This window comes from Bemisia tabaci, chromosome 3 (genome assembly GCF_918797505.1).
Source record: "Bemisia tabaci chromosome 3, PGI_BMITA_v3".
Taxonomy (NCBI): Eukaryota; Metazoa; Arthropoda; class Insecta; order Hemiptera; family Aleyrodidae; genus Bemisia; species Bemisia tabaci.
Genome location: NC_092795.1, coordinates 47317218 through 47329567, shown reverse-complemented (window position 1 = coordinate 47329567; position 12350 = coordinate 47317218). Strand labels below are relative to the sequence as shown.

General features: G+C 35.9%; 1 protein-coding gene across 5 annotated transcripts; it reads right to left on the bottom strand.

The window, feature by feature from the left end:
- Positions 1-909: 909 nt before the first annotated feature.
- On the bottom strand, positions 910-8510 carry LOC109030595 (Tubulin-binding cofactor C). 5 transcript variants are annotated; one of them, XM_019041639.2, is made up of 5 exons: positions 8388-8510; positions 8013-8159; positions 5686-5730; positions 5001-5111; positions 910-3244 (listed from the first exon to the last, which is right to left on the bottom strand). In XM_019041639.2, exon 5 carries the CDS (start codon positions 3057-3059, stop codon positions 2097-2099), a length of 963 nt encoding a protein of 320 aa, XP_018897184.2. In that variant the 5' UTR covers positions 3060-3244; positions 5001-5111; positions 5686-5730; positions 8013-8159; positions 8388-8510; the 3' UTR covers positions 910-2096. The 5 variants fall into 5 exon arrangements, with proteins under 5 accessions (XP_018897184.2, XP_018897186.2, XP_018897185.2 ...); XM_019041641.2 differs by having other exon boundaries at positions 8417-8503; XM_019041640.2 differs by having other exon boundaries at positions 8320-8457.
- Positions 8511-12350: the final 3840 nt, after the last annotated feature.

The window sequence follows — 12350 nt, the reverse complement described above, 5'->3', positions numbered from 1 at the left end:
TTTTATTTTGAAACTTCAAACGCGTATTTCTTGAAATAGCAAAAACTGCACTTAAGCGTCTTGTCTTCCAAGCCCCTCATATGGTCAAATTGAAGATAGAATCTAACATTGGATTGAACAGAGAAAATTGGTTTAAGATAATCATCTTAAACATGCAAAGCTTAAATTTTAGATCTCATACTTTACTATTGAGAAATGAAAATGTTTCATGCCTTGAAATTCAGCTTCAATAAGCACACTACACTGCTGACCCTGGTAAAAGACATTTTGCCATATTATGAGAATTGCAGCAAATATTGTAATTGGAAAGGCTGAAGGACAGGAGATGCAACATTTTATGAAAATTCAAAGGGAAAGGCCACATTCGATGAAGCCAAGGTGCCTTGGAATAGAAAAGGGTTCTCGCAAGTCTCTGGTGAAGGAACGATTGACCGATTGAAAAATGGACTATCTACAAAATGCATTCTGGAATCGCTGCATGAGAAATCATTGGGACTGGATAGTCTATTTTCTGATTGGTCTTGGGATTTAAAACGCACGAAAACAATACCATAAGAACAGCATTGAATAAATTTCCAGGGTTTTCTCAAAAAACCAACTAATTAAATCTCACTAAAACCTTGAAAATCTTACGTTTAGAACACCAAAATGTTAATTCAGTTGATAAAATCTCAATAAACTGATCAATGTTCAAGGAAACCCAGATTAGTAGAAGCAGCATTGTCCATTTAAATACAAGTGATTTTGGAAATTCATGACAAGCAGATATTAAATTTTTAGCCGTGCGAGAGCCCTCATTCGTTAATAATTACGCTACTTGGAGCTGCCTGAGGAGAAATCTCCTGCGAACAACACTTCTTTGAAAATAAATCAAATAAAGCTGGGACCAGAAATAAATAACGATATCTCTGAGAGGAGGAAAGCCAGTATTTATCTGTATAAATATTCAGAAATGTACTGTACAAAACAAATTTTTCATCATTAAGTGGTGTGAAATAGCTAAGAGTTTTAACTAGGTAAAATTAATCAAATTTTTGTGCAGAACGATGAAACTCCTTAAAACACAAACTAACGGTGCAATCATTTATGATGGCTCATCAAGAAACAATGATTATGAGACAATTTCAGAAAATTTTACAGCAAAAATAGAAAAGCATCGGACAGTAAAGCAATTCCTTTCTTCCTTTCAAAACCATTCCATAACAATTTCATATGAATCCATCATTTAACAAACAATATATATTCTTTCATCAATGAGTGCTCAAACTGAAAATTTTGAAAATTCCATGAGATGGAAGAGGCTTTTTTGAGAATATTTAGTATCTATTTAAATAATTCATAGATAGTTATGAGTTGATACAAGAGGATGGAAATTCCAAATTTCCTTATGAAAGTGAGTTCTGTGAACTAGGATCACTTCTCATATTTTTTGGAGCTCATTTCATACTTCGGGACTGCGAAAATTCAAGGAATCTAAAACTCTCATCAGATAAATTGGCAGTTTTTCACTCTCTGTTCGCACACAGCTGAATTGTTGCCGTCCAATTACGAATGAAGTGACCAAAGGCACCACAGACTGGCCCGTATGCGCAGATATACAAATTAGTTGAGTGCGTCTGACGATCAGGAGTAAACGACAGTCATCTTATCTGATGTGGGTTCTAATTACTTTTTACAAAAGGGGAAAATTTGATTCATTTTTCATACTTTTCAAGCTGAGTATAATTTCAACAGATGACTGACATTAATGCTACGAAATGACTTATGCTGGGAATCAAATTTAATATTTTTACGAAATTAGAGTAGGTAAGAAGTCATAAGAGGAAGTTCCCATGGGGCAAATTTTGCACTCATAGAAGTTATAATTTTTCAAGTGTTTCTGCCATTTAGTTTCATGTTTATTGTTTTCCTCATAACTTTGAAAAAAATTAAATTTCCTTCCAGATGCACAGCAATCATTCTTTGTCAAATCATTATTACTTTTTGAAGAAACAATCTAGTTCACATTCTGTATGACTCCAAAGGTTTTTTATTTTACCTTAAATATTCCATCTAAGGTCCTTGTACTCAATTTAAAATGATTAATCAATGCCTTTTCACTCTAATTTCTTTCTAGTATCCTCGCTCAAAACCATCCAATTGGGTGACGCTTTATCCTTAGCTAGCCAATTAAAATCATCAAGATCATTCCAATTATTAGAATTAGGGTCAAGTTTTGAAGCTTTAAAATCCTCATCAAACGAATCGTAGCGCCAGGTATATGGTGCGACGTGAATATTAGTTGAATCCTCTATAATACAGCGGCTGGTAACATGTATATAAAAGTTAATGGAGTTGCTAGAGTGTACACGCAGCTGTTGACAAGCAACGGCAATATCACAGTTTGAACAGTCATCCAAGAAAACTGACGTTGATACAGGACCGATCAAAATTGTGCTATCTTTAATATTGGTGATGTGGACTGTGGAGGGGGAGCCATAGACCCGCACTGTACAGTTGCTTAAATTAGAAAGACTGACATCTTTCTGAAAACAATCAGTGCCATGCAAGATTGGCGATGTGTTTTGCTGATCCGAAAAACCACATTCATTGGCAAAAATTAGACTTGGAGCTGACACACAGCTATCGACCTCATCCTTGGGGACAATTTTAACATTTTTGGTACTTGGTTCTGGCTTTCTATTTTTGAAGCTGAACTTTTTCTTTGGAATAAGCTTGTCACGCGAAACCTGCAATTTTTCCTCTAACTCAAAAATAGCTGCTTGGTACTTTCGTAGTTGAAATTGTGGAAGGGCAATTGTAAAGTGAGAGAAAATGGTTTGAAGATGTGTAAGCTCATGCGATATCTTATCAAAATGACCTTCAAGGTCTGAAGAGTCAATACTACCATTTTCTGCATCTTTCAGAAAATTTTGGATTATCTTTTGTCTTTCTTCAAACTCTTGAATAAACTTATCGACACCCGTGGTTTCAGCAGCAGCTAATTTCTTCTGCTCTTTTTCAGCTAAGCGCTCAGCCTGCTTTTTTACCAGTCTATCAGGAAGTTTGAAACCTTCCATTTGGATTAGTATCTTATACTTAGAACAAAATTAAGGAATATAATTGCTATGCTAAACTACTACTAAACCAACTAAAGAGTATTGTTATATTGTATTTCCAAATGCTAGGGGGCTCCTTTATTCCGGACTGACATTTCCAGGAATAGAGTTTTCGATATGTTCCTTCATCCGATACCTTCAATCACCTAAAACAAAAAAAGGCAAACAAATTTCAGACTGACGAAAAGCTCTGCACTATCCTAAAAATATTATGGGAAACCAAATAGTTAAAGCTTTGCTTTCTTTGAGACACTTTATACTCTACAAAAACAATTTTTAAAGGGATAAAATGCGTTTTAGTAAAATGTCATTATTTAATTTTTGACTTACACAAAAGGGGCAGTGGCAAGGAATTTTTGCAGGGTTCTGATGCAATTTCTCTATAGTAAAATGTTGTTTGAAAAAAATCAAAATGTTCATTTAAAAGTTTGAGAGAGTATTTCTAAGGGGCGAAAAAGCTGATCAAAATCCAACCAATCAAAAATTGCCAGACAAGTTGACATAGCACGGCAATATCTGAAGCTGAGTTCAGTAATCGAGTCGAGCTATGTCATCAAGGCCTGCAAAAAATGTAATCTTTTAAACAGGTCCCATTCTTTCAAGACGGTAATTTTAAAACAGATTTTTTTTTTTTTATTATTATTATAATTTTTTTTTTGACATTAGAGATTACGACATATCTAAAAAATTCCCATAGGCTTAGTTCACTCTATAATTCTTGAAAATTAATTAAGAACAATTGGTACCACTGACCCATTATCTAGAAATCTGATTGAACCAATAATAAATGTAGTGGGTAGTTACTCTTCCCTCCCCTTTGCTTAGTTTTTCAAAAAAAAAATTTTACTTAATTTTATTCACTGATCAATTATATTCATTTTTAGAAAGAACTTCAAAGAGTAGCAATCACTAAGACTGCGAATTAGCTCCAATTTTTTGCACACAGGAGATATTACATTTTCTGATATTATCATAGAGAGAGGCAACATATTTTGGTACGACTCAATCATATTTTCATGTAAAAATTGATCATGTTTACTATAAGATTCCATATAAGAGGTTCATGAAATTCAGTCATACAGGTTTCAACGAAGGTAATCAAAATATTTGTTGTAACAAAGTGCTTCACAGGAGGGTTAAAAACACATAATAAAGACGGATATGTTTCGGCTCAGAACTGATCCATTTTCAGTCGAAAAAAACACTATGAAATAAAAATGGATTTGGAATAAACCTGATATCTACATGATGGTGATCAAGAATAACACACAAAAAAATGAAAAAAAAAATGATTTTTTTTTCGTTTTGTTGTTCTCGACCACTATCTTGTAGATCTCGGGTTTTTTCGAAATTTTTTATATTTTGTAGTGTCTTCCTCCGACTGAAAATGGCTCAGTTCTGAGCCGAAATGTCTTGGTTTTCATTATGTATTTTTATCCTTGTTTCCTATTTTTCTCCTCTTGTTTTTTCATGTTACCATTGTCCCAGGCTTCTGTGTAAAAAATGTTGTACCTACTTCACAAAAAGAAGGGTTCCAATTAGTTTTTCATGATTTTGTTTCGGATTAATAATTTTAGAAGGAGAAATTCTGATCAAGTTTTATTTATTTTTCTTATTTATTTATTTTTTTTTGCTAGTTCTTCTACCCTCCATAATTTGACGGCTAAATTACCCTCTGTAAATTTATCTTCACAGATGCAAACTAAAACAACGACCTAATTTAAGAAAAAACTTTGATAAAGCTGAATGAGCTGGATGGTGGGACCAAGTCCATTTTCAGAAATGCAAGGGAAAAAAAGATCCACTCTGAATGAAATCGTGGGAGCACAGCAAGTTCATTCTTTTTTTAATTCGAATAGTTATTTTGATCATACAGGATAAAAGATGGAAAAGAATACAAACCAACTGAAGCAGGAATCAAGGGAAACTAAATTAGATTGTTTGCCTTCCAATGCTGTAAATCAGATTCTCGACACTTAAAATCTTTGTCCCTTTCTCCGATCAGATAGAACTCTGAAAACAACAATTAAAACATAATTTCTGCAAAAAGGAACAGAATATTGAGATTTTTATGACCAAAAAAAGTTCTGATCACTGCATTTTACCTCAGAGAAAAATTTTGATAGTGAAACATACATTTTTATGTACCAATATTTAGACTACAGAGAGGAGAGCACACATGAGCGATCAAATTATTCAAAATGTAAAGAAAATGCATCAAAAACATTGAATGAAACCAAACCTTAGAATGAACTTACTATATTTACAGTACGCATTTATTTTTTTACTTTTGCTGTATTGTACTGGGTACTTCGCAACTTAGGTACCCCAAGGAAATACCTCATTCATCACTTTGCCTGTTTCACCTGATGACACAAAAAATATTTCATATTCCATGGTTCCTGACAGATACCAATCCCAGCCAGTATGCAATGCATCAGTTTGGTTGAGCCGACTATTTCTCCTAGGATCTCCATCCAATTCTCCCCAATTGATCACAATTAAAAATATAATGAGTTCGTCATTCAGTCAGTCTTTTAAATTTTATGATATCCGAGTTGGAGGAAACAAAAAGTCTCAAACTTACTGTCCAAAAGAAAATAACAGTGCTTGTACAGGAACAATCTTGCCTCTGAAAAAAAAATGAAACATTTGAATAATTACAAAATCTAGGTCTGTAGCTTAAAATATTGAGAATGGGTATTACATAGATCAAATTTTACAGTTAGGGACTAATTTTTTTCTTTTTCATCCAGAACTGCTAGCAGGCTACTTACGGTGCATTATTGATGAGCTATTTGAAATTGCTTCATACTGAGTAGGTTAGACAGTACTTTGGATCAGTGAGATATGCTAATTTTGAAAGATGAGTCGGTAACTCTTCTGAGTAGCCTTACATGTAGAGACCTGGTAAGTTCTAGCTAAAGATCTATGCATCTTTAAAAAGAAATACAATAGGAAAAGAGTAAACAAATGGGAGAGCAAGGCTCAAACCACGAAAAAGGCAGGTCGTATCGAACCGTTACAGGCTCATTTTCGGCTGGAAAGACAATAAAAATAAGTAAAATATTGAATGGCGATCTAATGCCAGTGGTTATCACTTAACCACGGAGTGGTTTCAATAGTTACGTCATAACAACTGGCATCATGTTGCCACTCCATAGATTATTAGTTTTAGCAGTTGAAAATGAGCCTGTGTGACGGCTCAAAATGTCCTACCTTTTTAGGGTTTTGAGCCTTGCTTACCAATTTTTTTACTTTTCCTCTATTTTATTCCTAATTTCAAGCTATGTTTTCGTGCTATTTTATCATTTAAAAAGGAATGAATGGCGGAAATCTAGGAACCAGAGGATTTTGATAGTAGTGCTCAAAATCACTTTTCTCTTTCACTGGTTGAATTTGATATGAGGTTTCTAGTCCTACACATTTTCAATCTGGATCAAAAAAGTGCTAGAACACTCGACATTAGAGGAAAACGATAAAAAAGAAATGGTTGACCAGATTTTTTAACTGAAGTCATCCTCAGCTGGTTTAGATCCTTCGATAGCGTGAAAAATATTGAGGGAAATGGGACAGTTTTTCACCAGAAAGGCCTTGCAGCCGAACCTGAGATTGATGCAATCTGCCACACCCTCAGTAAATACTCTGCATGAACCTTTAATATTATGCTGATTTTAGATACTCGTGGTCGTACCTCCACTATTAGTAGGTTATTTTAATGTGATTCATCAACGTTTGAACTGGCATGCAATATATTGCATCAATTATGTAAAAAATCTTTGCATATTTTGAATTTTTAGCCATAAGAAGGACGAGAGCCCCTGCACATGAGCCTTCAGAATAATGGACCACTAGACTAGGTACGAATTTCAGCATTCTGATACATGTTTATTATCCAAAATTTCACGTAAAACACGATGCGCAAAACAAAAATTACCGAAATCAACTTCTCACAAAGATATTTAATGATTCCTGATGCGTGAATTCAAACCACCCGCTCATTAAAACTCAATGCTCTACGTGATTCACATTGCAGCTAAACATTATCATGACAGTCTTTGCGATATAAAAATCTGGCAAACTCAGTCTTGACGGTTTGGCTCAAGTATAGCAAATTGCTTATATTTTGAACAACACATGGTGGGGGATGAACAGTGTTCGACTGAGAAGCTTGGTGAAACCATTGTACTGCGCGATTTGACTCACATAGAGCTTTGAGTTACTTGTGGGCGGGCAATTCAAATTCCTCGTAACCAATGCGAAATAAAAACGTTAATATCTTCGTTAGGAGTTGGTTTCAGTAATTTTTGTTGTGCGAATCGTGTTTTACGTAAAAATCTGGTTAAGAAACTTATATCAGATTACTTAAATTCGTACCTTGTCTAGTGGTCCATTCTAAACAAAAAAATTAGCAAAATTTAGAGCAATGAGAGCAGAATCCTGTTTGGAAAAAAACCTCGCATTTGATACAATTTCTTCAGTATACCTAGATTTCTGTATCAAATGTGTGTATTTTTCTTTGCTACGAATCCGGCTTTCATTATTTTGGATTTTTCCAATGTTTTGGTTCAGGTTGATTACTCAGACTCATGCGCAGAGGATATTTCTCTTTTATCTGGCTAAAATTTCAAAATCTGCCAAGATTTTTGACATATTTGATACAGTATGTCGCATGCCAGTTGGACTACATTAGAAAACCTAGACAAATCACCGTAAGGGGGCTAAGTTGTTGGTTGCAGTCGGTCGCTAATGTAAAAACCATTTTTCCTTTTGAGGTCTTCAAGAATTTAAAAAACTGTATCAAACAAAATTCTATAACATTTAAAAAAAAAAATCCGTAAACTTGGAATTTATCGAGTCCTCACAAACAAATTAAACAGTTCTCTTTCAGTACTGCAATTGAATAATGCTCACCTATATCATGATTCAATTTCCTGTAACCAAGATATGAACCAGCTAAGAAGGTAAGCTCAGCGAGGATTCCAAACTTCATCCAAGTGGTCAGTGATTTTTTGTCAAGAATATTGCGTGTCTCTACTTGCTTTTCCAACATTTTTCATACTATGGACATGAAACAAGAGAAAAATAAGCTACTACAAAATGAGGAAAACACAATGATCTGGAAAAGATTTAACACATGTACACTCAACACCAACTCGTAGTGAAAGGCTGAAAAAATACCGTGCATAAATGTGACAATTAAGTTGGATTAATTATTCACCTTTGAATCTTATAATAAAAGACTGGAGAATTTGAGAAAAACGATGTATTAATAAAGTTAAAATATACCTAGAAAGATAATTTCCCGTGATAAGTACCTTTTTTCTTCCTTTTCTCTACGATAACGATAACGAGGTAAATATCAAACCTAACCTCAAATCTTCTTCTTCTTCTGAAATGTTGTTGTTGTGCAACTCGAAAGGCGCGAGATTTGAAATGCCGCATCTTGTGCGCGCCGTGCACTAGTAGCATTAATCATGGCAAAAAAATGAAAAAAGTATTTATTAATTTAACTTATTTAAAAGTGCAAGAGACCTTAGTGTTTTTTCTCATTAAATTTTTTTTAATGTATTTTATTAGCATAATTATTTTATTGTGTAATAAATTGTGTTTTACAATAAGAGCAGGAGCCCTGGGAACGGAAGGTACCGTCATTCAGCACCGACCACCGACTATTTTTTCGTGTGCACCTAACTTTCTTCGTAATTTTGTGTGGGTGTGTGCTAAATGATTATTCGAGGGTGTAGAAAAAAGTACTGTCTGCAATACAGTATGGGCCTCGGAAATGGTTTGCTGTTGTCGGGTTGAGAGGCCATAACATGATGCAGATATAGCATTTTTCGCGACATATGCTCTTTTCTGTGTTAACAGGTATGAACTCGTAAATTTACGACTCCAGGGTACCCGTTATGCCCTATCAGAGAAGCCTCCGGGAGCAAAGAGGCCCTCAAATTCGGATTGTTAGGGGTCGCTTACGGCTTACCCATGAAAACATCTTTTTCCCGCGCCCCTACGTCCATTCGGAGAGCTTGAATTTTTTTGAGGATGGAATCCGTCGCCCACCTTGAGGGATCTGTACTTTTGATACGGATGGGCCGATTTTGGATTCCTTGGTGACCATTGAAGTTAAAAATCTCCTTACTAACCGATTCCGATTAAATAATTTCAAAATTTCCAACCTTAAAGCGGGAAAAAAGCACAGAACTGCCGTGCTAAGGAAAAACGCCGTATGAGCATCCGAATGTTACCTATAATTTCCTATAAAATCATTATTTTTGAAAAAGTCATGAATATATTTCCTTGAATCCTTCAGACTTTTTAGATCTAATTAGTAACGAATTTTCCCGAAAAATCTGGATTTGTCGGAAGAAATTTGCCAACACCTGACAGCTCACTCGGTGTTTTTTCTTAGCACGCCACAGTAGGTCTGGGTCACCCTGTATATATTTTTTTTTTTTGAGTGGATCCCTCAACAAATAATCCAGGACTTTTCTGGTGCTGTGTTTTTTCTCGTTCTTCCTCTCCCCCCTCCCTCCCCCCAATGCGCTTTATTCATACTTGAACCTCTTTTTTCCCCGAAATCAGTAAAGAATGAACTGAGATACTTAGACAGTTTATGCACACATTAGCGTTTCTCCATGGTCCACGCCTTCCATCCGTTGCCGGGACTTGGCAGATTCTGGCGTCATCTGTTTATCACTCGTCAGAATATTTCTCCTCTAAATACCATATGACTCATTTGTCGCGGTGCGTTCATCCGGTTCGGGATAAGTTCGTCTCAGTAGTGACTCAAATTGCGGGGTGCACTGCCTGCATCGTTTCGCGTTTCGTCTCCTGAGTTAGTTTTTATTTTTCTTGAGGTGTTTTAAATACCGGGTTGCATAATCCTCTTCATTTCCGAGCGGGTTTTTGGTGGTGTAGTAGAATGTATAAGGAAAAAATATGTATGAAAGCTAGATACCCTTCAGCCCTTCAAAGTTCCATTGAACTCTGTCCATTCCTAAAAAATTTACTGTACTTTAAAAAATCTGCGTTAATGTCGGACTTTATCAAACTTATGTTAGATTTAGAGATTTTTATTTATTTATTTATTTTTATTTATTTATTTATTTATTTCCATTTCTTCTTAAGGCGGTACATCTGACTAGTTTTCCAGAAATATTTGAATTAATTTTTGCATGAGCCTTTTTTAAAGTATCAGAATAGCCGAGGACTGCTCACTTTCGTAGGTATGAATGGCCATCTATGAAAATTATCTTTCTGCAGTTAACCAAATCTAAGGAGATTTTTTTTCAAAAATCCATCTGAGAAAAATTGATTTGCCCGTCACAATTCTAAACGTCCGCAGTGACAAACGCCTCAAAAAATATAGATTCAGTTACAATCGACTAATCAATGAGCTATCACTTTTTTCGTTTTTTTTTTTGTTTTTGTTTTTGTTTTTTGATTCCGTTCTTAATCGTATTTCATTTTTATTAATGTTTTGTAGAACTTGCAAAGCTTTGGAAAAAAGTAGCTTTGAAATGAAGTCCACACACTGCTAGTAAATAAAATTACTTAAACGGTCCCTTTTCTTCTGAATTTTTTTGGAGATATTCATCTGTTAGCTTTAAGCTTGAATGTAGTTCCCTGCATACGTGACCGATTCGTACAGTGGTAGTACATCCTGCCAACTAAACAAAGTCACGGGCCTACTTATTCCCACAAGGACCATAATAAATTCTTTGCTAGGCACTGCAGCGGAACCGCAGCACGTGGCGCAGCGGCAGGGTATCGTATCCTTGCTTTTGCTTATCTCGAATTCCATCTGGATAATTGATCAAATTAAGTCGTCTACCTTATACAATCTAACGGAAAATACGCCCAACCCTCCAACTACTAAACCAAATGCCCGCCGTTTCCATTTTTTCCGCTAAAAATACGTAGCTGGGGGTTCCGTCTTATAATCGTCTCAGAGATGCACAGAGAAAGAAAAGCTCTTATCTCACATGAGATTATTTGGGCATGACTCCACGGTAGTGCGGATTGCGTGCGTTCATTTGAAGGCGTTATGATAGAGCCATGGCAACGTCATGATAACATTGATAGCGGCAATGGCTTGCGCTCGCGCTCGCGCTCAGAAACGGACTGGTGTTGTGCTTGTGGCCGGCGCAAAAAGCGCAGGCGAAAATTGGAGCCTACGAGAGGAGATGACTTGAAGCAAGTTCTCGGAGTCGGACAACTGAGAAGAACGAAACCTGGTACTTCTTCGGCTGCAGTCCAGAGATCTTCTTCATTCAGATACGATGTTGTCAGATCTAGCAGCTTTAACAGGTGACCAATTCTTATTTATTATTTTTCATCCAATCGGCTTGTGAATAATTATGTTGTAAGCCCATTCAGAATATAAAGCAAAGCATGTGCATGTGCATGTTGCGAGCAACAAAAAATTGGAACATCAACACCCTCGCGATAAGAAAACAAAAAAAATATCAGAGAAAAAATGGATTTTAGTGATGGATTTCTCTGAGAATATATTTTAAGACTAGTTTTAGTTGGGCTCATTCAAACCTCAATTTTTTAAAAAACTTCACTTATCCCACTTTCCATCCAAGCCCCTTAACAGAACTGTGCTGAAGTCGTTAATATCTTTGAGATCGTTTATAATTTACGGCCACCAACTGCGAGTTTGCTGTATCTTGTTAAACTTGACACAGGGAACGAGGAAAATTACAGTGCAAAACCGCAACTCAGACTTTGCCTATTATATTTCATGCCCCATAATTTTGCGAAATGCGTATTGGCTTTGCGAGAGTCATCCTACTCATACAAAAATTGATGGCAAGAAAAAGTCATTTGCGCTCTCGCCGTTTCTGCAAACTCTGCGCGCGAGTAATTTTCGAGCAGTGTGTTGCCGCTGTAATATTTTGAGTGCAATCAAAATAACAGTATCGGGAAGAAACGAATACGAGTGTAACACCGCGTCGAAAAGTCAAGATCAATCAATTTTTTCTCCAAAACCCGTTTGAATTTGTTGTTTTTGTCAGGCTGTCTCATTGTAACCGGATTGTGCTGAAAAATCAGCCGTTTTCTCCGTTTAGGCCCATGCAAAATATCCACATTTCATAGCACATGGCATAACCTGGCAACCTTGGGCTGTCTCCATGAGTTATAAGATTATCAATGCCAAGTTCATCCATAGCCTCAAAAGTATCGAAATCCCTCGGTGAGACAGAAATCCAGGGAGTTCACGATGGATACCAAGGGTTTTTT